The sequence below is a fragment of the Malania oleifera genome, chromosome 3 (assembly GCF_029873635.1).
Source record: "Malania oleifera isolate guangnan ecotype guangnan chromosome 3, ASM2987363v1, whole genome shotgun sequence".
Classification (NCBI taxonomy): domain Eukaryota; kingdom Viridiplantae; phylum Streptophyta; class Magnoliopsida; order Santalales; family Ximeniaceae; genus Malania; species Malania oleifera.
This window is the reverse complement of record NC_080419.1, coordinates 43,824,187-43,850,557: the sequence shown is the minus strand read 5'-3', so window position 1 is coordinate 43,850,557 and position 26,371 is coordinate 43,824,187. Positions and strand designations below refer to the sequence as shown.

The window sequence follows — 26,371 nt, the reverse complement described above, 5'->3', positions numbered from 1 at the left end:
CATGAAGGATGAGATGGACTCCTTGTTGGGGAATCAGACATGGGAACTAACTGAATTGCCAGTAGGGAAGAAGGCTCTGCACAACAAGTGGGTATACAGAATAAAGAACGAACATGATGGTAGCAAGCGCTACAAAGCCAGATTAGTTGTCAAAGGGTTTCAGCAAAAGGAAGGCATTGACTTTACAGAAATATTTTCTCCAGTTGTGAAGATGTCAACAATTAGACTGGTACTAGGAATGGTGGCTGCAGAAAATCTACATCTTGAGTAGTTAGATGTGAAAACGGCATTCCTTCACGGTGACTTGGAGGAAGACATCTACATGATTCAGCCAGAAGGGTTCATTGTCCAGGGACAAGAGAATTTAGTTTGCAAACTGAGAAAGAGCTTGTATGGTCTAAAACAAGCTCCAAGACAGTGGTATAAGAAGTTTGATAGTTTTATGCATAAAATTGAGTTCAAAAGATGTGAAACTGATCACTGTTGTTATGTTAAGTTCTTTGACAATTCTTATATCATTTTACTGCTATATGTAGATGATATGCTTATTGCAGGGTCTAACATTGAGGAGATTAATAATCTGAAGAAGCAATTGTCAGAACAGTTTGCAATGAAGGATTTGGGAGCTGCAAAACAAATCCTTGGAATGAGAATTATTAGAGACAAGGCTAATGGTACATTGAAACTTTCACAGTCAAAGGATGTGAAGAAAATTCTCAGCAGATTCAACATGAATGAATCTAAACCAGTGAGCACACCCTTGGGTAGTCATTTCAAACTCAGCAAGGAACAGTCACCGAAGACAGAAGAAGAAAGGGACCATATGAGCAAGGTGCCCTATGCTTCAGCTATTGGCAGCTTGATGTATGCTATGGTGTGTACAAGGCCAGACATTGCACATGCAGTGGGAGTTGTGAGCAGATTCATGAGTAGGCCAGGAAAGCAGCATTGGGAGGTAGTAAAGTGGATTCTGAGATACCTGAGGGGTTCATCAGATACATGTCTTTGCTTCATTGGTGCAAGTTTGAAACTGCAGGGTTATGTAGACGCTGATTTTGCCGGTGATAATGATAGTAGAAAGAGTACTACTGGATTTGTATTTACTCTGGGTGGTACAGCTATATCTTGGGCTTCAAATTTGCAAAAGATTGTTACTTTGTCTACTACAGAAGCTGAGTATGTTGCAGCAACTGAAGCTGGAAAGGAGATGATTTGGCTACATGGTTTCTTAGAAGAATTGGGTAAGAAGCAGAAGATGGGTATTCTACACAGTGACAGTCAGAGTGTAATCTTTCTTGCCAAAAATTCGGCTTTTCATTCAAAATCGAAACACATACAAACAAAATACCACTTTATCCGTTACCTTGTTGAAGATAAGCTGGTAATACTTGAAAAGATACGTGGATCTAAGAACCCAGCAAACATGTTGACTAAGGGTGTTACTATTGAGAAACTGAAGCTGTGTGCAGCTTCAATTGGTCTTCTAGCTTGAGGAGAGAAGGTTGAGTTGCAAGGATGAGGGATCGTTTGTTTAGGAGGATTGCGGTTGATACTGGTGATTGAACTAGTCTCCAAGTGGGAGATTTGTTGGGCTTTTGTGGAGCCTAGTTGTGTTTTAATTTGGATGCCGACCCGACCCCTATTTAATTAGAGATTTCTATCCCGGGAAAATTTTGGAGCCCATTCGGAACGGAACCCTAGGCGCAACATATTAAAGGATTGCTTTCGGATGATTAGGGTTGGTGTGGTTGTACCTGCGAGAGAGCGAGAGGGAGAGCATTGTATCGCCGCACTCTCTGTGTTTTCTTCCTGATAATATTAAAATCCCTACAACTCCGTGGATATAGGAAAAATTGCCGAACCACGTAAATATTGTCTTGTGCGTGTGATTGATTTTTCTTTGGCGTTATTTTCTCTATTTTGTTTCTCACAGGTTTCGGGAATTTGTTGTTTATTCCCAACACAAATGATCCCAGCAGCCCCTCCCTTACACACACACATATATAATAATTGTAATAATAATTAATATCTTCTAAAAATAATAATCACGATCAAGAAAATAACAATGCTAATAATTATTTTTCTATAAGAAAAAAAATACTTTCATTAGGAAAAATAATAATAAAATTAATTATTACTATAGTAATAAAAGTAATTATTATTAGTAAAATAATAATGATGATAATATTTTTATGATAATAATCCTCATAATTAAAAATAATAATATTTTTTAATCATATTTTTTTTGTAAAAGATTAATAATAGCTATTATTAGTGTTATTCTTATTACTACTAGTAATGGTAGTAGACTAGTAGTAGTAAATCAAAATGTTAAAAATTAAAATAATCATAGTAATGGTGTTATTACTAGTGTGTGTGTGTGTGTGTACATATATATTGGAAAAAATATGAAAATTTTAATGATCAGGATGAAAAAAGACAGAGATGAGTACTATAGAAGAGCACAGGTGAAGTAAAAGAAGAAAAGCAATGAAAAATCATGAGTAACAAAGGCAGATAACTACTCAGATCACTTTAAATAGAAATTACAATGAAAATCTATTATATTGTGATGATTCTCAAAGTTGGATTTGTTTTGGGCATTCCAGATGTGGACTGTGGCAGCAAGAAGAAGCTTCTGAGCGAAACCAGTGGGCCCTGTGACATTGATGAGCCTTCCCACTTCACCATTCCAGGTTAGCAAGGTGAAGTTACATTGAAAGAAAAGGTGGCTCCTGCATTCAACTTCCTTGCCACAGGAGACACGGTTGAGGGAGTGCAGTTGCTTTCATTTGGCCATTTTGTACCTTGTTCCAAGCAGCCAATCAGTAATTATAAAAAATATGGGGACATGTTTAAACCAGATGATTTAACTCCAAGGGACAGCAGATGTTCTTTCCCTTGTTATCTCCCAAAATAAGGTTATGAATGGAAGGAGATGGTCTCACTTATGTCTCTAGCATTGGGTTAAGGATGGAAGGAGATGGTCACACTTGTGTCTCTAACATAATTCTTCTCCTTGGCCAACTCAAGTTATTTCCTTTTATAATTAAGGAGACAATAGCATTTAATAGCTGGTAGAGCTCTCTTTGAACACCACGACCATATTTCACTATAAGAGGGCCATAGGGGTGCCAGTTATCATAGAAAAGAGAGGTATGCCAGCCATCCCTAATAACATATTTGAAGGCATGGTGGACCTTTTCTCTTATCTCAATAACCCTTGCCCATGGCACACCACTTGGCAGGGGCTTGATGGCCCAGATGCTTTAATTATTTGGCTTATAGGCTGATAACCGATTGACCCAAAGAAGATTTGCAGAGGTGCAGATAAGCCAAAGGGATTCGACAGCAAAGGCATCTTTTTGCTCAGTCAGATTCATAATGCCAAGCCCTCCTTCTGTGATCGGTTCACAGATTCTAGCCCAGTTGATATTTCCTGGTGCATTAGCATACCCCTGACCCTTCCAAAGGAATGCTTTGAACTTCTTTTCTAAGTTATAAATGACTGCATTTCGGAGGATGAGACAGGAACCCCAATAGAAGTGAATGCTCATGAGGACTAACTTAATGAGCTGGATTCTGCCAGCATATGAGAGACATTTATAAGCCCCGTTCTTAAGACAGCCAGAGATTTTTTTTTTTTTTTTAATAATAAAATAAGGTATATTTGATGGAGACAGTAAAATTACAACGAACGAGGACAAGAAGCCCAACCCAAAAAAAAAAACAAAAAAACAAAAAAGACAGCCAGAAATCTTATCCTGCAGTTCATGGCAGTCAGCTGTAGTGATTTTTTTTGTGGCAAGGGGGGGGTCCTAATTGTCATGATTAATATTCTTAGTAAATAATAATAATTTATTTCTGTGATAATAATCATAATAATAAAAACATATAATAATTATGATGATAACGATAATATTTTTTATTATTATTAATGATTACAACAGTTCTAAATAATAATAATGATCAGCATCAGCACCATCAAGATTGAGAAGGGGCAATTTTGTCTAGGACCAATCAATCCTAGCTATATTTTTGTCCCATGAAGTTGGATACCTCCGTAAATCCAAGATAATCTAAGGGACGGGTGAGTACTAAAGACCCATGTTTTGGGGGAATCATACAATCCCAAGGAAATGAGATGCCTGCCACCTAGGATTCCCATAAGTTCCCAAATTTGGGCATCTATCGCATTCCTAGGATTCTTGCATGAAACAAAAGGATTAAGGGGGGAGAAGCAACAAAGATAAACTTTGCTTAGTTAAACTATTAATAAAGAAACAATACTTTCTTTATGTAGAAATCCCTACAGTGAGAACAACGGCCACGGTTGGTGAATAACGGCCACCTACCATGAGATCTTGCCACAAGCCAGAGGCTAGAGACCCCCCCCCCCCCCAACCGAAGCTAAATTACACATCTCAACTGCAAGTTGTGTCCTCTTTTGTTTTTCCATATTTTATTCTCTGTGTATATGTTAAATAGGGACCCGAGTATGTAAAGAATACACAATTGAATATACAATTGATTCATTCTCATTCTCTACATGGTATCAGAGCTCGGGTTACTCTATAACCCTAAGCAATCCATAGCTGCCCAAAAAGGAGACAGCCATGAGTCCAGCCAATCGGCAACCAAGGAAGGAGAGTCGGAGATAACCTCCTCCATGGGCTTGGCCGGCGTATTCGAGAATTCCCCACTCCATCTTACTGTTGAAAAATTCAATGGTAAGAATTACAGAGAATGGGCATAGTCAATCAAGCTCGTTATCGATGGTAAGGAAAAGCTCAGCTTTCTTACTGGCGAGACTCGACAACCACCTCCTACCGATGCAGTGGCATCCCAAAAATGACAGTCTGAGAACTCCTTGATAACGTCATGGTTGATAAACTATATGAAGCCAGCCATTGGAAAAACGTACCTATTTCTCCTGACAGCAAAGGACATGTGGGATGCGGTGCATGAGACATAGTCCGATTCTGAAAATGCTTCCCAGATTTTCGACTGGAAACCATGGCAAGGCAACAAAAATCGGGGCTACCAAGCCAGGATTGATAATCAAGCCAAGAGACCTCAAGGGGAGAAAAGCAATAATAGTTCCAATTTAAGCGGTGCATTTAACTCTGAGCAGTTGGAACAACTCTACAAGATGTTCTCTACCTTTCAAACTTCGGGTTAGTCTTCCACAAACATTTCTTCGGGTTCTTTAGCCCAAAGAGGTAATTTTTTGCAAGCCTTGAATATAACCTCTAGATCTAAAACTCCTTGGATTATTGATTTTGGTGCCTCTGACCAAGAGCCCAACCAAGAACCTCCCAACAACTCAGAACAGGTAATAGAACCTACTCCTAATAAATCTGATGATATTGATCTGCCCATTGCTCTCAAAAAACATCCTCGTTCATGTACCCTTCGTCCAATTGAAAAATTGTGTCCTCTAATACCTTGTCCACAGGATACCATGCCTTTACTTCTAACCATGACAAGGTCAAAATTTCAAAGAACATTGAGGAGGCACTTGAAATTCTAGAATGGAGAGAGGCTCTAATGGAGGAGATAAAGGCATTGGAAAAGAATGGAACATGGGAGGTTATGAATTTTCCATGAGGAAAGAGACCAGTAGGCTGCAAATGGGTATTCACTAACAGATGGAACAGATGAAAGATACAAGGCCCGGTTGGTTGCCAAAAGGATTTAATCAGACCTATGGCATCTTGAACACTATTCGAGTGCTCCTATCCCTGGCAGCCAATTTAGATTGGCTACTTCAACAACTCGACATCAAAAATGCATTCCTAAATTATGAGCTAGAAGAAGTGTACATGACATTACCCCTTGGATTCAGTAAAAGGGGCGAGGAAAACAAAGTCTGTAAACTGAGAAAGTTCTTATATGGACTCAAACAATCTCCCAGGGCATGGTTTGATAGATTTGCAAAAGTGATAAAAGGAGAGGGATACTGCCAAGGACAGTCCGACCATACTATTTTTTTTCAAACAAAAAAATGGGAAGACTATTCTGATTGTGTATGCAAACGACATCCTCACCGGAGATGACATTGAGGAAATGGGAAGATTGAAGAAAGTTCTAGCCACAAAATTTGAAGTGAAGGATTTGGGGCAAATGCGATACTTTCTAGGGATAGAGATAGCTAGATCAAAGAATGGAATTAGTGTTTCACAACGAAAATACACCCTTGATCTCCTGACTAAAACAGGCATGCTAGGTTGCAAACCAAGAGACACACCTATTGAAGCTGGAAAAAGAACAGAAGATGTTGGGAAGCCAATAGATAGGGAGAAATATCAAAGATTAATCGGCAAACTAATCTACCAGTCACATACCAGACCAAACATAGCTTTCGCAGTAAGTGTAGCAAGTCAGCATATGCAATCTCCAAAAGAAGCACACCAGGAGGCAGCCTTCAGGATCCTAAGATATCTAAAGGGATCTCCAGGGAAAGGCTTATTGTTCAAGCGAAGTGAACAAAAGGAAGTGGCAATATTCACTGATGCTGATTGGGCAAGCTCTACAGAGGATAGAAGATCCACGATTGGATACTACACCTTTGTATGGAGAGATCTGGTCAGTTGGAGAAATAAGAAACAAAATTTTGTAGCAAGGAGCAGTGCAAAGGCAGATTGTTGCTCATGGACTATGTGAAGGATTATGGCTGCAGAGGCTATTGGAAGAACTACATGCTAAGTTAAAGTTACCTATCAAGTTGTACTGTGATAATAAGGTAGCTATCAGTACCTCTCTCAACCCTGTCCAGCATGACAAAACCAAACATGTGGAAGTTGACAGACACTTCATTAAAGAAAAGGTGGAAGAAGGAACTATTTGCATGACATATGTCCCTACTAAGGAGCAGATTGCAGACACATTCACCAAGGGACTACCTCGACAACTCTTTGAGGATTTCATTGGCAAGTTGGATATGATCAACATCTATGATCCAGCTTGAGGGGGAGTGTAGAAATCCCTACAGTGTGAACAACAGCCACGGTTGGTGAATGACGACCAGCAGTGTGAACGACGACCACGGTTGGTGAATGACGGCCACCAACCATGGTAGGTGGCGGTGGCCACCTACTATGGTGGGTGAGCCACCACCACCTACCATGAGATCTTGCCACAAGCCAAAGGCTATAAATTGAGACCCCCCCCCCCTTCCCACCAAAGCTAAATTACACGTCTCAACTGCAAGTTGTGTCCTCTTCTGTTTTTCCATATTTTATTCTTTGTGTACATGTTAAATAGGAACCCAAGTATGTAAAGAATACACAATTGAATATACAATTGATTCATTCTCATTCTCTACACTTTAATTTACTCTATGGAAGTTCAGGCTTTTAGGCTCAGGCTTTCATGTTTTCATTACAGATTTAAGAGCCAAAGCCATTCTTGTGACAAAAGTATAGAAAAGAAATTTAGACAACTGATTGAAGAAAGGATGTCAAGAACTAAGGGGAGTTCTTCTATTATGATTCTATCCATCACGTGCACGAGTCAAAAACTCATTGAAATCTTTCATAGCTAAAGATCTAAGACTCTATTACGGAGGGAGAGCTCACTATGAAACAAAGTAATGTGCGATAAAGCAAAGTGAATCTTACCTCGATATGGTATGTAGTTCCTATCATTTCTTGAGCCCCAGTCCCTTTGTATCAAAGATCTCCCACCAGGCACCTTCTTTATTCTTCTTATTTCCTGCAGCATATATTTTCACCCTCTTCCTCCGTGTTTATATTTTCTTTTTGTGATCTTCACTCCCCACACCGCCGGCATAGAAGCCCTTCAAATCTTCTCCAACTTTTTTTACTTGCCATCTTGCTCTTCACTTCACCTGCAGCACTTGCACTCTCCTCCTTTTATAAACGCCACAGTTACCAAGTAACTCTGCACTGCCCTCTTTTCTCTTTTATTGCTATTTTCTAAGTTTTCCCTAGGCAATGCCGCTTCTCCTCTTTATAAGATTATATGGTGCACCACTTCTATGCCACAACAGTCTTATACACCCTATTTTTATGCCAAGTGTGATAATCCTGTTGTGCCATGGTGTTTCAATGTACCAATAGTTTATAGCCAAGTAAGCTAATCCTCTTGTAGGATCTTATTTGTCAAAAATTTCTTGTTCAATCATTCTATAATTTGCCTGGACTCATTGATAAATGCACCATTATTGACTTAAATCACCATATTTCTAGCCATTTGAAATGAAGTTGTATTGCTTCTAAAATCTCAAAAAAAGCATCTAAACTTATAAGTTTAGAGAATCTACTCTTAGAAACCCCTCAAATAGATTTCTATGTCTTTCATTTATCAATTTAGATTTATTAAAGCATGCACACCCATACACATACACATGTACAAATGATCCTTGAAACTAAAGAAACTACTCCAATTGCTTTACAAATTACTCTCCTAGGTGCCATAGTCTTGCCTCAAAACAAAGTGCTTAGTTGCTCATTTATGGCCACATCCAACACACATGCAAGTACAATAAACATACACGTCCTTTCATATATCTAGCCTCAAAATGGAGTCAGGATACAGCACATTGGAGCCACAAAAAGCATACCGCAGTTTTCCCCAAAAATGTCAGCGGCTCAGAATTTGGCCCAAGAGCAAAAGAAAATACACAGAGAGCATAAGCTGATTTATCATCATATGCCATCAATAAATTGTTCAAACCTAGAAAAAATAGTGAAAGTGTCAGGAAAATATAGAAGAAGCAAAGAATTTTGACAAAATTAAAAGAATATGAAGCGGAGAAATAAGGGAAATATAAAGCACAGTAAAATTACAACCTTCATGACCAATCTTCTGCAGAAACCACTTGCTGCACAATTCAATATTTCCAGTTCATGTAAACCACCAGAGGCCAAAAGCAAGAAAATATTAGTCCCACATCATTACATGTATAGTCTGTAAGAAATAATAGACTTTCATGGATTTTATGGATAGTCTGAAAAATATCACATTTACAACTCTAGTGATGATGATGCTTATAAACTTATGAAAACATAAAAGAAGTTAGGACATAGAAAGGTATCAAAATGTTTCGTAAATTTAATCTAGAAAGGACTAATTTTCATGTAAGTGTTGTCAACGTGAAAAGTTTGGCAGCTTTGGCTTTTTAATCAAAAGAACATTTCTTTTACATTTATACAGCATGTCACATTATGCCAAACTTGCAAATAACATATTTAGAATCATTCACTCATTAGAACCTATTACAAAGTTAAAAAATCACGTCATACTTATCAGCAGTGCATCTAGTTCATGTTCCTGAACTCAAATTGATTAAGCACCAAGCAGTTGAATCCTATGACTTAGCAAACAACAACAGCAACAACAACAATCCTTTAAGTCCCAGTAAGTGGGGTTGGCTACAAAAATCCTTTTCTGCCAAATCACGCGATCAAGGGCATTTTCCTCGACTTAGGAGATGTTAGAGCCTTCTTCACAACCTCATTCCAAGTTATTTTAGGTCTACCCCTACCTCTTCTAGTACCATTAATAATAGCTAGCTTACTCCTCACTAGCGCACTATCTGGAATTCGTTTCAAATGTCAAAACCATCTAAGCTGCCCCTCCTTTATCTTATCTTCTACCAGTGCTATTTCTAACTTGCTGCAAATTTGTTCAATCCTTAATTTATCCTTTAATGTTTCACCACTCATCCACCTTAGCATTCACATTTCAACAACTTTTACTTTTTGAATATGTTTTTTCTTAGTTGACTAGCATTCTTATCCATATAGCATTGGCTGGTTTTATCACTGTACTATAGAACTTCCTTTTTAATTTTAACGGTATCCTACAGTTGCACCGCATGCCTGAAACACTCCATTTTTTCCAACATGCTTTAACTCTATATACTACATCCTCTTCAATTTCTCCTTTCGCTTGCATAATAGATCCACAACATCAAAATCTACTAGTGTTGTTGAATTTTTGATTATCAAGTCTAAACTTATATTCAGTCTTGTTTCTACTTATCCTAAAACCTCTTGACTCTAAAGTTGTTCTCCTAAGTTCTAACTTAAATTTTACCCGACTCCTGTTTTCATCAATCATAACAATATCATCTACAAACAACATACACCATGGGAGTTATTCCTAGTGAATTCATCAATCATTAAAGCAAATAGATAAGGGCTCAAAGAACCTTGATGTAAACCTATTGTGATTGGAAATTTTGTAGACTCTCCATCCACAATCCTAATACTAGTCATTATTTTATCATACAAATCCTTAATGCCATTAGTTTATCTATCACGTACTCCCTTTACAAAACCCAAAGCACTTTCCTAGATACTCTATAATATGCTTTCTTATCTAGTCCTATAGATTTCCCACTTTTCATCTTTTTTAAAGTCATCTTAAATTCATTGACACTAATTTTGCAAATAAATCTCCAATTTTTAGTTTTTTCCTCATTTATCACTTCTAGGTTAGAGCTTTCAAGTTAGTTTTCATTAAACAACTTATTTAAGTATCTTCCTCACCTATTTTTTAAGTCTTCTTCTTTAACTAGGACATTATCATTTCTATCTTTTATACATTTTACATTACCTAAATCCTTGCACTTTCTTTCCCTAGCTCTAGACAGTTTATACATGTCTCTTTCCCCTTCTTTTGTATCTAGTCTAGCATATAAAATATCACAATCTCTATGTTTAGCTTCAATAATGACCATTTTTGCCTCCTTTCTTGTCTTTTTATACTTCTTAAAGTTTTCTATATTACTACAATTTTGCAACGTTTCATAATAGATTCCTTTTGTCTTTACGGATTTTTAGACATCTTCATTCCACCACAAGCATTCTTTGTTGCCCGAGAATATTCCTTTTGATTCACTTAAAATCTCTTTTGCTATTTTTTTAAAACTGCTGGCCATTCTATCCCACATAGTGTTCGCATCTACCTCATTTCCTATAGTCCACTCACCCTCTTTGATCATTTTATCTTCAAATTTTACTATATTTTCTCCCTCTAGACTCCACCACCTAATCCTCTTACATTGATTTATGATGTTCTTTCTCTCCCATGTTTTTGTGCATATATCTAATACTAGCACTTTATGTTGTGTAATCAAGATTTCACCTAGGATAATTTTACAATTCTTACAAGATAAACAATCTCCTTTCTTGGTTAAGAAAAAATCTATTTAACTTTCATTTTGTCCATTCTTGAAGGTTATTAAGTGTTCTTCTCTTTTCTTAAAGCAATTATTCATTATAACAAGATAAAGTGACATGGCAAAATCTAAAATCATGTCACTGACTCATTTTTATCTCCATATCCATGGCCTCCATGTATCCTATCATAACCTTTATTGTCCTTTCCTATGCATTCAAATCAGCTCCTACAACTGTTTTTCGGGCTCTGGTATCCCTTGTATAATACTAGCATATCTTCCCAAACTATTATCCCCAATTGGGGAGCCTACGCACTAATAACATTGATTATCTCTTGGCCTATAATTATCTTGATTTTTATGACCCTAACCCCCATTCTTTTAACATCTACCACATTATCTTTTAGGCCTTTGTCTATAATGATTCATTTTTTTTTTGTTTTTCTTTTCTAGTGTACCAAAGTTTAAATCTTGGTTTTCCAATTTCTCTCCCTTTATCCCCTACCCACTTTGTCTCTTGGAGGCAAATCAAGTTAATTTTTCTTCTTATCATTGTATCAACTAACTCCATGCCTTTTTCCTATAAGTTTCCCTATGTTCCAAGATGCTAATTTAACCCTAGTTTCTAATGTTGAACTGGGAAAGTGCTAAAAGTTATAAGTGGTGTTTGGTTGTGTTTAAAATAAGTGGTACTTGGTTACTAACTTTTATTATAAGGTGCTATATGATTATTTTTAAATATATATTAAATTTAAATTATTTATATTTTTTATTAACAATTTCATTTATAATTATTTTTAATTAAAATTTAAATATTTTCCATTAAATAAAATAATATAAGATTACTATTCTTAGTTAATAATAATCTTAGTGTTAATGTATATTTAAACATATTACTATCATATTAATTTATGATAAAAATAATATTATTAATTAAATTAAATTTTTAAAATTTATTTTATGTTAATTTAAATTAATAGATAGTTCTTGTTCAATCTAATTGAATTATAATTAAAAACTATGTCATAATACGTAGTAAAATAATATATAATTATTTTTATATATATTTTAAATAAAAATGTTAATCTTTTATAATTATAATTTTAAATGATAATTATATTAATTTTCTAATTAAAATTTAAACGTTTTCTATAAATTAAAATAATATAATATTAGTATTTATTAATTAAAAATAATCTTGTTATTAATGTTAATGTATATCAATAACATATGATTATCACATTAATTTATGTAAAAATTTAGACTAAAATTTTTAATTATTTAATGTTAATTTAAATTTATAGATCGTTCTTTTATTCATTCCAAAATTTAATTATATTTACTAATAATTAATATTTTATAATACATAATAAAATAATATATGATTGTTTTCTTATATTTTTAATTAAAAATAAATATTTTTAATTAAAAATTGAATTAGTAATTATGTTAATTGTTATTTTTAATTCAGATTTAAATATTTACATTAAGTACAATAATATAATATTATTTTTTGATAAACAATAATCTTGTTCCTAATGTACATTTATAATATATTATTATCATATTAATTTATTTTAAACAATATTATCAATTAAATTAATATTTCTAATGTTTTAAAAATTAATTTAAATCAATAGATGGTTCTTCTTCTTCATTCCAAAATTGAATAATGTTTCATCAATAATTAGTATGTTACGATACATAATAAAATAATGTATAAATATCTTCTAATACATTTTTTAAAATTACAAAATTGCTAATAAATTTTTTACATTAACAAAATTGACCCCGCCTATGAATAATGCCACTTAAAAATTGCTAAAACTCTATCTTAGATTGCTTCTCAAAATTCACTTAAATAGATCTCAAAAAAGTGATTCTAGCAAAGCTTTTTTTTTTGCAAAGTTTTTGTTGCAATACAAGCCAAACACTATTTTTTTTAGTAAAGTGCTTATTTTAAGTTCTATAAGCACTTCTTTTTTTAAGTGCTCCCAAACATAAGCTTAACCATCTCCCTTCTAGAAATACCTGGCCTAGCTTATCCTTGTCTATTTTTCACTACATTCGGATGGACTAAGTGCACACATCGTTCGTAGGGATGCCCCAGTGAATATTTAATAAGGATACATATATCAAGGATCTGACAAGTTTTATGCTAGCTGTCAGCTACCTAATGCAGCAGTCCTTACCCAGGCTTGGGACCAGTTGTGTGCATGGATAATTAGAGCATTTAGTGCCCTACAGGCAGAGAGTATAATCTGCTATTGATTGAAAGAGGATAAGAAATTCTAAATAAGTGTTGTAGCCCTACACTGAAAATTAGACACAGTTTATGCATATACTTAAATACAGACTGAACTACAAATGTTGTGCAAGCTCTATTTTGAAAACAGAATTGCAAACAAATTGTTTTGCCCAAAAAGAAAATAAAAAATGCCCAAGTGTAGCAAAAAATATAATATTCTAGGAATTATAATGATTGATTCACAACTTGTTTTGGTTTTCAGCAAAGGCAGGGTATGATATCTTACAAAAAATCAGATGAGGATGAGGCAAACTATTTTTCAAAATACGAAGGGCGAGAATCAGGGAACTCAAAACCTAATCTAAGTACTCTGATCCTTCTCTAACCTGCATCCACTTCAACAATGTCAACACATGACCTACAGCTATATCTAGAAACCACACACACAAATCCAACAGATTGAGCAAGGGAGAAGATCTCACTGGCGGAGTTTTGTGCGTCGTAGCGAATAGGGAGAGATTTGAGTGACAGATCTGGCTTGGGAGTAAGTGGCAGTCACAGCAAAGTCACAGCAACACACTGGCAGCAGCATGGTGGTGCTGCTGGTGGACACAGCAATTGCACAAATTCCTTTTTGCTTTTCTAACTGCCTTCTATGGCCCTCTCAGGCCTCATTCAGCTATGCCTTCCTCTCATTCTTGTAGACTTTAGTTTAAAAAGTACCATGCTTCATTAATTGATCCCTGCCAGTGATAACCAAATGCTCACTACCTATCCTCATCTTGTCCTCACACTCACATGACTCATATCCATAATTTCAAATGAATGCACTAGCACAATGCCTTCTCCAGAATTAAAACTCACCCACCTCAATATTCCCTTTCTTAACTACATACTCTTACTGCAAAGTAGTTTCTAGACAATGTGTAACACAAAATCTGGCCAGTACATACAAGAGACGAAATATCCTCAGATGAAATAGAACAGAAGGAAAAACAAAAAAAAGCTAAGCCAAGCCTTCCAATACTCAACAAAGCAGGAGACACTCCACTAAAAGCTACAGAAGCTTAAAACCTAAGAGAAGCAAGAAAAATAATCCTACTCCACAACAATCAATACATGATACTTATAAATCTGAGTTTGCTACTACGAAATACTCCAAACAGAGAAAAGAGCACAGTGCCACAACTTTGCCCAGACAGATAAAATAAATAATTCCAGATGCACCAAGCAACAAAATATTGCCAAATAAACGACACCCATAACTTTTCCAACAGAGAATACACATCTTGGGATAGCCCCTTATGAGGTCTCCTCATCAGATAATACAAGTTTTTCCTTCCATTTGTTTATAGTTTTGATCTGCTCAGAATTCTCCCAAGATATGGATGAGTGGGTTGAGGATTCACCCAATGGTACGAACACACTTCCAACTCCTCCACCACTGCATTCTTGCCCAAGAGGACCACGTCTTGCCACCTGTCTCCTCCTTATTCACTGAATCTATTTGAAGATCACCCCAATCTGTCAGTTTCCTAACCTATAACTCTTCTTGCCAGATTTATTCATTAAACACACTGCATCAATCACCAATCTAAGCCAAACCCTAACCGAAGCCCTAATGAATCAAAACCCGTGAATCTTCATAATTCCCAAAATTATGTCCTCAATTTCAATAAATTTATACCCAAATCCAGCCCTCACCAAAGCCCTAATGAATCCAAACCCATGAATCTTCATAATTCCCAAAATTATGACCTCAATTTCAAAAAATTTATACCCAAATCCAGCCCCCACCAAAGCCTTCAAATCCTAATCACAAAATCACAGCATAGTGAAACATGAGGGCATGGAAGGAGTTTCATTTTATTGTCACTAAAAGGAATAAAACGCAAGACAGCCACTTACCCCAGCATTGTGGAAGCAGAATTTAGGCCTGTGATCCCTCTTAGGTGGATTACTGGGCTTGTAGTTGGGTTATTCTGTCTCTTATTCATTCTGACCTCAAATGTGAGTCCAAAAAACTTCATAATTTTTTAGGCGGTTCAAACGTTTTAAAACCGAAAATTAACCAAACCAATCAATTAAACCAACTGTGTGATTTTTGATGAACCGATGGTTTACAATTCAGCTAAAACAACAACAACAAAACTTAAGTCCCACTGGGTGGGGTCGGCTACATGAATCCTTTCCCGCCAATTCACCCGATCTAGAGCGTTTTCCTCTATTAGGTTAAGGGCTATTAAATCCTTCCTCACTACCTCATTGCAAGTTATTTTAGGCCTACCCCTACCCCTTTTCATGCCAGAAACAATAGTTAACTCACTCCTCCTCACAGGTGCTCGACTAAGCCTACGTTTCAAATGCCCAAACCATCTAAGTCGCCCCTCTCGTATCTTGTTTTCAACCGCTGCTATACCAACATTATTGCATATATGCTAATTTCTTACTTTATCTTTTAATGTTACACCACTCATCGACCTTAACATAAACATCTTAGCAACTTTCATTTTTTTGTACATGTTGTTTCTTAGTTGCCAAACATTCTGAACCATAAAGCATAGCGGGCCTTATAGCCGTCTTATAAAACTTTCTTTTAATTTTAAGGGTATTCTACAATCACACAACACACCTGACGCACTCCTCCATTTTAACCAACCTGTTTTAATTCTATGTACCACATCTTCTTCAATTTTCGCTTCAGTTTGCATAATAGATCCAAGATATCTAAATCTATCAATGCTATTAATCTTTTGATTATCCAGCATAATCTTCTCCCTATTGCTACTCCTTACATTACTAAAATTACATTTCATATATTCTATCTTTTTCCTACTTATCCTAAACCCTTTAAATTCTAATGTGGCTCTCCAAAGTTTTAACTTAGATTCTACTCCGCTTCTACTATCATCAATCAACACAACAATTTCAGTTCAGTCTTCAGTTCTGTCCAAAACCAAACCATGACAAACCGATTACACCCCTACTTACAAGGGGTGTTGAGATAGAAGGGGTTGAGCATCCCAGATTTGAAAGATGACCATTAACCAACCAAAAAGTTGGAAGATGCATTGATTGGTATAATTAATTTTGGGAAAGGATGATAGTTTGTTGGTTTCTTCTTCATGTTGAGGAAAAATGGCTTCTCCTGAGGATCAGCTTCTCAGATGTCTGTTGCCTCGAACGGCAGAAAGGAGAGGGCACCAGCATGGGAAATTCTTGGTTTCACATGGCAGAAGGCAGTAGAATGGTTTAGTAAGAGATGGTACGGGTGTACAAGTGGTTCTAGATTTAGGTCATATATAAAATTCTAACATAAAAGACCCAAACATGGTACCTGGTGTGTACTTAATGGATTTGGGTTGGTCTTGAAAGGAGAATCATCTGTCAGCCCATTTTTGAAAGGCCTCTCCTCTGAGCTGCAGCAACAAAGTTGTTCTCAGTTCTTCAAGCAGCACGAAGGTTTTGGTTCAGCATGTGGCAAGGCAACGTTTGAGTTTGCAAGATGGAGAAGATGGGTCTTCTTTGAAACTGAGGGAGGAATGGAAGCAAGTTGTTGGTAAGGTTTTGGCAGAGTGTAGGAAGGGCAGTGACCACGTGTAATCTTCGAATAGATCTCCGAATAAAAATAGATCTTTTAGGGCTTGGCAAAGAGCTACAATTGAAGTCAACCGCAGCTGGATCCCAATTGCGAGTCCATTGATAATAAAGTTGTGCGTGAAAAAGAGATTAAAGAATCGAAGGCAGATGCAGGGAATGTTTTGGGTGTCAATAAGGAATCTGTTCAGGCTGGATTCTTTTAAGTTTATAATTGGATAACGGCTATACAAGCAGGTGTTAAGATGCAAAAAGTGTTAGGAGAGATGAGTTAATTCTGGTGTGAGCACAACTAAATCTTTGGAGAGGAATAAGGATGGTAGTTTTACTATTGTGAGCATTTATAAATTAATCACTAAAGTACTAGCTGAAAGGTCAAGTTCAGTGCTTGATACGACTATTACTAAGGCCCGATGGGCGTTCATGGGAGGTAGACAAATCGTGGATGCCATTCTAATTGCAAACAAAGTCATTGGTTGGAGAAGAAAGAAGGGGCTCATTTTTAGGCTGGATTACGAAAAAGCCTATGATAGAGTGAGTCAGAAGTTTTCGGATAAGATTTTTATCAGGAATGGTTTTGGAGAGACCATCTATCCGAGAGAGATGGCATAGTTGGATGAAAGGCTGATTGTCAAGCATGAATTATTCGGTGTTAGTGAATGGCAAGTCTAAATCTTGGTATAGGGCTACAAGGGGACTAGAGAAGGGGACCTCTTTCCCTGTTTTTGTCTGTTTTAGTGGCTGATGTCCTGAATAGGATGGTTGATAGGGCTGTGGATAGGTTTAATGAAAGGACTGGGAGTGTGGAGGGAGGAGGTAATGGTTTCACGTCTTCAGTTTGCGGACAACATAGTTGTTAGAATCTAACGATTCACAAATCGAAATTTGATTTTTTTCATATGATTTATATTAGTTCTACACAAAATTGATTTGAATCTTACTAGTGAATCTAAAAGCAACTTAATCGTCATTGAATCTATCAATTCACCTTGTGAATCAAAAGAGTCGATATGAAAGACCGAATCCATCAATTCTAATGATTCTAGACCTATTATAGACACAACTGGTTTAAAACTCCAAAAACAAAATTTCTTTTTTTATTGCTTTTATTTTTTACAAGATTACCTTCCATTCCTTTTCTACGTCAATTTAGTACTAAACAAGAGGATAAAATAGAACTTTACGTCGTTTGTTGCTTTCACAAAACCATGGTTCACTATTGGAGTACAGTGTTCTACTAGTGAAAAGAAGGGGCAAACACTCATCAGCTAAGGTGGTACTCACGTTTTGTTGTGTTGTTAAGATTTTTAAAAGTTGATTTTTTTCAATAACTTGTTCAATTATTATCATTCTTTTAAGCTAATTATTTTTTCTTTTTAATTCCAAAATAATATGCATTAAATATTTTTTAAATTGTTGATAAACACTCAAACTTCAGTTTTTTATTATTTTTCACTGGTTCCTTAAACAACATTAAAGTTCAACCCTTACTTTTCATTTGTTTAGGGAAAGCATGTTCATGAAATATGATATTTTTACTGTCAAAAATTAAATGTATTTACTATTTTGCTTTTTGTTTTTTGATAGCAAGAAATTCATTAGATAGAATAGGAATGTACAATCAGGAGAAGAGACATCTCCTCAACAAAGTCTGGGAAACCCCGAGGAAAACGAAAGAAGAAGAACAAAAAGTGTAAAAAACAGTCCATGAATCAGCACTGCCTAAGAAGTTCACAGATAATGCCAATCCCACTGGATATCTAAGAAGCATATCCCCTGGAAATTACCATCACCCACGCACCACAGAGCAGCCAGAAAATGAATCTTCTCCTACACCAACAAAAAAGTTAATTTCTTCCCTGAAAAGATACGTGAGCTTCATTCCTTCTACAAACCCCAAAATACTGCAAATAAAGCACTAATCCATATAACTTCTCCTTCTTCTTCCTACCAAACCCAACAAAAGATATTGCCAAAAACTCCTTCACTGTCACTGGACAAACCCAACTTTCTCCAAAATAGCTGAATAACTTGCTCGAAACTTTCCATGCAAAATGACGATGCAAGAAAAGATGTGAAGCCAATTTTGAGCAGTTAAAAAAAGCATGCATATGTCTAGAGAGAGGCTTTAAAGGCCTCCTGATCTGCAACAAGTTATTAGAATCTATCCTATTAAGCACAACCAACCAAATAAAAGCTTTGATTTAGGGGGATTTTGGCCTCCCAAATAGTTTTGTAGTGTTGAAAGGAAAAGTTGGTGCCAACCAAGAATTCACAAAAAAAAATTTAAAAAAAATGCAAGATTAGACCCCTAAGGGGTCCAATGGCCAGGAATGGCAATCAACTTCCGAGGATACCTGACAATTATTCAACAAACCAACAATGAAGATAACTCATTTGTTTCCCTAACGTTCAAGGATATCCTAAAATGAAAATTCCAAGAAGGTAAAGGACCATTCGGATCAACAAGGAAAGAAGAAATGGGATCATTTTGTCTGAGCTCAAACGAAATCAGTGAGGAAGAGTGGCAAAAAAGACAATATTCCCCAAACAAAGGTCTTTCCCAAAACAAATAATAAACGCCTTAACCCAACACAAATTTAGCATGGGGAATAAAGAGAGGGTAAATCTGAGAAATAGCTTACCACGGACTTTTTGAAAAACATCTAAAACCCAAATTGATATCCCACCCATTCCCGTCAAGTCCAAACTTGTTTTAATAACTTTACGCCACACAAAAAGAATCCTCTAAAGGGAATCACCAAAGCCCTTCAGCCAATTTTAGACATCAAAATTCCAAGACCAACCATCCTCCTGTTTAGACCTACAAACTACCTCCCAAAAAAAGACTCATCAAATGACAACCCCTAAACCCCCCCCCCCCCCCCAACCCTAACAAAAGAAAATCTCTCATAATTTTCTCGATCTTACTAGCAACACCCATTGGAATTTTAAAAATAGAAAGAGAATACAACTATGGCAAATCAATTTGGAATCATACCAGCAACATCCATTGAATTTTGGAAATTTGCACCAAATCTTGTAATTCGATTCGATTCTTAATTCTCGATTCTTGATTCCCAAATTTGGAATTTTGATTCATCAATTGAATCTCAATTTGACAACTATGGCTAACAATACTATCTTTTTCCTAGAGTATCATAGGCCTTACTTTTGAATGTTTTGGGGCTTCTTCATATTTTGTTGGAAGGGTATCGGGGCTTTTAAGATTAATATGGGGAAGAACGGTATCGCCACAATTAATGTGTCTATTGAGCGTGTCAAGAGGTTATCATCGGAGATAGGGTGTGTTGCCTTTGATTGGTTGTTATCCCATTTAGGTGTTCCTTTGGGGGTAAACCTAGATCTTCTAGTTTTTGGGATCCGGTTGTCGAGAGAGTGTCTACAAATTTGGATGGGGGGAAGAGTGCTTTTTTCTCTAGGAGGTAGGATTACTCCCATTCAAGCTTGTCTCTCTAGTATCCCGTTGTATTTTCTTTCTACTTCAAATTTTCTACAAGGGTTGCTAGCAAGATTTAGAGAATTATCAGTGATTTCTTGCAGTCAAGGTAGGGTACCATTTGGTGAAGTGGGAGGAGATTTCAAGTCTAAACAGGAGGCATGTTTGGATCTTGGAAATTGGTCTCTAAAAACACTCTCCTCTTGCCAAAAGGCTTTGGTAGTTCCCGCAAGAGGATCCTTAAGTAATTAAAAGCAAGTTTGGACTTGATAATAATAGGTGGGGTACTAATTTGGCTTCTAGATGTTCTTCAAAAAGTCCATGGAAAGCTATTTCTCAAAGTTATCCCCTCTTTATTACCCAAACTAAATCCTGGGCAGGGGTTGCAATATCCTTTTTCATAAAGACCTTTGGTCGAAGAATGTTTTTTTGTCCACCTCTTTTCCTCACCTCTTTCGTTTGAGCTCGAGACAAAATGGTTCCATTTCTTCTTTTATTATAGATTCAGGTGGTCCTTTACCTTCCGGAGATTTTCACTTTTAGAGATCTTTGAATGACAAGGAGATGGAAAAGTTATCCTCTTTGTTAGTCTTGTAGAATAATTGTCCAAACTTTTTGGAAGATGATCGTTGATCCTAGTCTTTGGATCCCTAGGGGTTTTATTCCTACAAATCTTTTTGTGAGTTCTTGACTAGTACTGAATTTTCCTTTCCTCTCTATAAAAATATTTGGAAGGCCAAAGTCCCCCTAAACCCAAAGCTTTTTTCTGGTTGGTTGTCCTTAATAGGATCAACACCAATAACTTGCTGCATATGAGGAGGCTTTGAAGGGTCTCTCTCTAGATGTTTGTGTGCTTTGCTTTAAATGCTCTAAATTTGCTCCACATCTTTTTCATGCATTGTCATTTGCATCGAGGGGATGGAACAAGTTGTTCAATTGCTTTGAAGATTGTAGGGTTTGTCCAAGGACAATGAAGGAGTTTTTGGCAAATTCTTTTGTCGGTTTTGGTAAAGGAATGAAAAGCGTAATGGAAATGTGCATTCTTTGCACTATTTTGGGGCTTGTGGATGGAAAAAATGCACATATTATCTTAGGAAAGTTGTCATTCCTATTGGTTCTAGAGAAGATTGATTACTTGGCTTCTTTGCTATGCATCTAATGAGAACTTCAAAGAGGTGGATTTTTTGGATATTCAGCATTATTGGATTCTTTGTTGACTTGTTAGGGCATGCTAATTTCTCTGGGTTGTTTTTCATGCCCTTTGGTTTTCTTTTTTTGCTTTTTTGGGATAACCTAGAGTTTGTTAAGGAGATGTCTTATTCTATTGTTTGTAATTCTTAATCTACCAATGAATTTCTTTTGCAATTGAAAAAAAAAACACTATTATGGAGAGTCCAAGAGATGGGAAAAATATATCAGGTGAGAAGGCTAGGGAGGGGGTAAGTTAGAGTTCAAAAGATATGGGGCAATGTTTCTAATGATGAAAGTAAATATAATAGTAATTTTGCATTCAATGGTGATTTGCTCCTGGATGAAATTCGTGGAGAATTTTTGTATGATTATAGTTCATCAAATTTACTAGGAGATTTTCGTGTCTCCAACTATGTAAAAAAGTCCAGAAGGTATTCCTATCTTTGTAGAGGAGGAGTGGGGTAAAGAAATTCCAGTGAAAGATAATAGACATGATGGCATTTTTTTCTACCCTTGCTTCTCCTATGACAAAAGTTTGTAGAAATATGGAACCTTAACTGATGGAGAGGATGGAAATTTGGTTGTCCCATCTCGGAGGCAATGAAGTTTTGTTCGATGATGTTAAGAGTAAGGCAACAAAATGTCACCATGAATTAGCTTCCTCAAAACGTTCTATTAATTATGATGGGGAAGAAGTTGAAAAGGGGTTTTTTATTTATCTATATTAGGTTTAAATTTCTATTTTTTATTTATTTTCTGCTTTATTTTGGTGATCCCAATTCATCAAATTTACTAGGTGATATGTCTTGTGTGTCTCCAACAATGTAAGAAGGTATTCCTATCTTCGGAGATGCAAGACTGAGTAAAGAAATTATGATGAAAGATAATAGAAATGATGGCATTTTGTCGACTAGCATTTTATCTACCCCTGCTTCTCTTGTGACAAAAGTTAGTAGAAATACGAAACTTCAACTAATGGACAAGATGGGAGTTTGGTTGTCTGATGGGGATCGGCATTCGTTGCCCATGTCATTTTCAGACATTATGACATGTGGATGGCCTCCAGATGTCCACATTTCTTTTGTAGATGTTACGACAAGTGGACGAACTCCGGAAGTCCACATTTACTTCACCGACATGTTAACACATGGAAGACCTCCGGATGCCCCTCTCATTCGTTGCTTCACAAGAACTTATGGAGTATCTAGAAGATGTTCCAGTGTGAGAAAGACCCTAGCAAAGATGCCAAAGCAAGTCCGAGATTAAGACCCCATGCGGGCCCCACATGGTCTTTTGGGCCCCACACAGTTCCATATTGGGCCCCACAGCTGGGCCTCCCCTTTGACATAATTGCAGATTTTAAGTTGTAATAATTATTGAGTCAACTTAGCTTGCAAGTGTGCTAAGTATTTAATAGGTCTAGTAAGTTGAGCTAATTAATGTGTTTAGTAAGTTGTGAGCTATTTAATATGTCTTGTAAATTGGAGTGTTGTAAGTTGTGTAAGTATTTATTATGTCTAGTGAGTTGTGTGTTAGTAAGTTGTGCTTAGTATTTATTGTGTCTTGTAGGTTGCTTTATTTATTTTCTTTGTCTCCCATGCTTGTGTGGGAATTGTTAGTTGTTTAATGTCTTTGTCCCCCCATGCTAGCTAAGCTTATTAATGCTTTGTCCCCCCATGCTAGCTTAGCTTATTAATGCTTTGTCCCCCCATGCTAGCTATATATATAACCCTTCATTGTAAGGACTATGCAGAGAGAGAAAAAAGTATTGTTATTGAATTAAAAAGGTTTTTTCCTTTGTGAAGCTTGTTAAGCTTTGTCCAATCCTTGTGATTGTATAGTGAGAGGCTAGGTCGTTCTCCTCAGAGATCAGGTGGTGAGAGACCACTATTCTATCCAGCAACTCCATCCCTATCCCACTCTCACGACTTCCACCCAAATACACCCACACAGCCAGCACCTTCATATCCCCACACGGCCACCATCACTCCATTGCATTGCTGCATTCGTTGGTATTTCAAAGCTTGTGCGAAGAATTTAAGGCGTGAACTAACTTGTGTAGAATATCGTCAAGTCGTCCATTGTAATATTGGTAAATTCAGCACTTATTTGAACCCTCATTTTATATTAAAGCCTTTGCTGGAAATCTGAAATTTCATATTTGTTAAGCCTTTGCATCCATCAACTTCAATATTTCAGCTTGCTAGCTTGAAATCAATTGTGGAATATTGCTGCGCTAAGCTTAGAATTTAATTCTTGAAACATTGAAATTGCATCTTTCCGCATTTAACTTAATATCTTTTTGAAAGAATCAATTGGGACTTATTTCTGGATAGCATCATACACCTTTTAAAAATCCTGGAACATGTGAAATGTCCTCTGATTTAATGTGTTTATGTTTATTAACGGAATTCTTAATTTGAAGTGTCTTGAGTGTGTATGCTTGCTTGTGAGGGTTGAACCATAGGACATAGATCGACCATTCCCGTCCTACATTAGCTTGGTATCAGAGCCTAGGTTAGAATAGGCTAAGCCCTCAAAGTCTCATTTCCTTAGCTCGCAGGATTTTAGTTTCAGACTGAAACAGCCGCAGGAGTTTGACCAGAACAGCCTACCTATTTGAATTTTGGATATTTGGAACTTAGTTAGATTAGGTTTACACTTGACCCTACTTTGTGTGACCAAACACCATTCCAAGGGCTTCCCTAGTGTGTCAAATCCTTCCCCAACCCTTAGGATTTCTACTCAATTTAGGAATCCTTAGCGAGGTCTTAGGATTAATGTTGAAAGAGAACCACCTGTGCCTCCTAGAGAAAGACCTCCCCTCCTTCCACAAAGGCGAGTGAATCGTCGAGATGATTTTGCCAGGAGACCTTCATGTCATGAGCCCTATGCCCAACATTGGAATGATGAGGACTATGACGTTGATGACTTTCACATTAGGAGACCTTACCATAGGGACCATCGTGATCCTTACAAGGATGTAATGAGGATAGAAGACCCCACCTATGATGGACAAAAGGATCCTAAAGTCTTCCAAGATTGGTTGACTAGGATGGATTTCTATTTTGATTGGTGGGAGATGAATGACCCTCATCAGGTTATGTTTGCAAAAATGAAATTAACGGGGCAAGCCAAACTCCATTGGATGAATGTTGAGAGGCAAGAAACAAGACTAGGTCATAGACCAATTGAGCACTGGGATCTAATGAAGGATAAGTTAAGGGAGAAGTATGTACCCCTTAGTTATAGAGAGCACCTTATAGACCAGCTTTACAGCTTGCGTCAAGGTAGCATGACTGTTACAGAATACACGAGTCAATTCGATGAGTTCTCTATAAGATGTGATGTCTATGTGATTGTTAGTCAGCACATCTCCCGATTTTGCCTAGGATTAAAGCCTGAACTGAGGAGTAAACTGTTTCCATATCACATTGAGTCCCTTGAACAAGCCTATAATTTAGCATGACTTTGAGCAAATGACTAAAAGGCTCATGGGAAAACAGTTTGATAGCTCTTCCAACGAGTCATACTCCCGAAAGATACAGAGTTATGACAAGTCCCGATCCGCGCAATCAGGTCTAGTCACCTCCTGAGGAAGCAATTCCCTAGTCCAACAATCTATGGACAAAGGAAAAGCACCTATGAACTTGGCGCTTGAAAGGAAAGATAGTAAGGAAAGGAAGAAGGGAAAAAAAGAAACTAGTGGTGAATCCTTGAACACCATAAGTAAAAAGCTATGTGAGTAGGAGAGTCAAGATACCAAGGTAGTGTCAGTGGATGTTCCTAAGGAGATCGAAATACCCCTTCCTAAGAAAGAAACACCCTTAGAAGTATCATCCATACCATCCGGGTTTAAGGATGTCCTATCTGAACCACCTAGTGAGTTACCTCAAAAGGGAAAAATTCCACATGTCACAGATCTTGTTCCTAGTTCATCTTTGCCTCATTTATCACATCATAGAGTGAACCCAATAGAACATGAGGAGATGAACAAACAAGTGAATGAACTGAAGGAACATGACTTTGTTCACAAGAGCTTGAGAGTTGAAGTAGTGAATAGGTAGTATGTAGATCTTATTCCACTACCACTTAAGTCTAGAGTGAATGAGCCGACTGATGCTTTGCATATACACAATCTACACTCTGAAATAAGAATGAAGGTTAATTTGAATTTGAACATTATAAATCTTGTGTTGATATGTATTGCATGTTGAAAGAATTTTCAAAGGGTGATATGGTGATGGTCTGTATTCGTCCTAAGCAGATTCCGGTAGGAAAGGTAATGAAATTACATGCTAACAAGATCGATCATTTCAAAATTCTAAAGAATACTGATTCTGATGTTTACATGCTCAATATTCTTGTTGATTTTAGCATAAGCAATGTTTCCAATGTTGAAAATCTAATTTCATCTCTTGTAGCATCTTCTTTTATGGAGCCTTCAAATTCTAACCCTGCAGGTGACCCCACTCCATTTCCCACTCCTCTTGTCCCTGAAAATCTGAAATTGTCTGTGCCTTTACCCTTACCCATGCCCAAGAACCTTGATGTAATCTTGGATGACAAGGCAAATTCACACAAGCAAGATCATACCAGGAATTCATGATCAAGTGGAGACGTGAGCCACTTACCGAAAGGAGCCGGAATCATAAGGAAGACCTCCTTCATCTTAGCCCGGAATGTTACTCCCAGCACTTCGACTTTAATTCTTCGGAGAAGA

The 26,371-nt window shown here is 36.7% G+C and overlaps 1 protein-coding gene and 1 long non-coding RNA gene across 2 annotated transcripts in view; one reads left to right on the top strand and one right to left on the bottom strand.

Annotated features, from left to right (window-relative positions):
* Window positions 1–26,371, bottom strand: part of LOC131151301 (inosine triphosphate pyrophosphatase) — a 51,408-nt gene that overhangs the window by 8,028 nt on the left and 17,009 nt on the right. Inside the window, exons 4-5 of the mRNA XM_058102556.1 lie at window positions 8,817–8,848; window positions 8,588–8,700 (exon numbers count right to left, since the gene is read on the bottom strand). Of these exons, the coding sequence (XP_057958539.1) occupies window positions 8,588–8,700; window positions 8,817–8,848 (145 nt within the window). The remainder of the gene's footprint in view (window positions 1–8,587; window positions 8,701–8,816; window positions 8,849–26,371) is intronic.
* Window positions 1–26,371, top strand: part of LOC131151302 (uncharacterized) — a 44,290-nt gene that overhangs the window by 8,550 nt on the left and 9,369 nt on the right. Inside the window, exon 2 of the long non-coding RNA XR_009135706.1 lies at window positions 2,610–2,705. This is a non-coding gene — a long non-coding RNA (uncharacterized LOC131151302). The remainder of the gene's footprint in view (window positions 1–2,609; window positions 2,706–26,371) is intronic.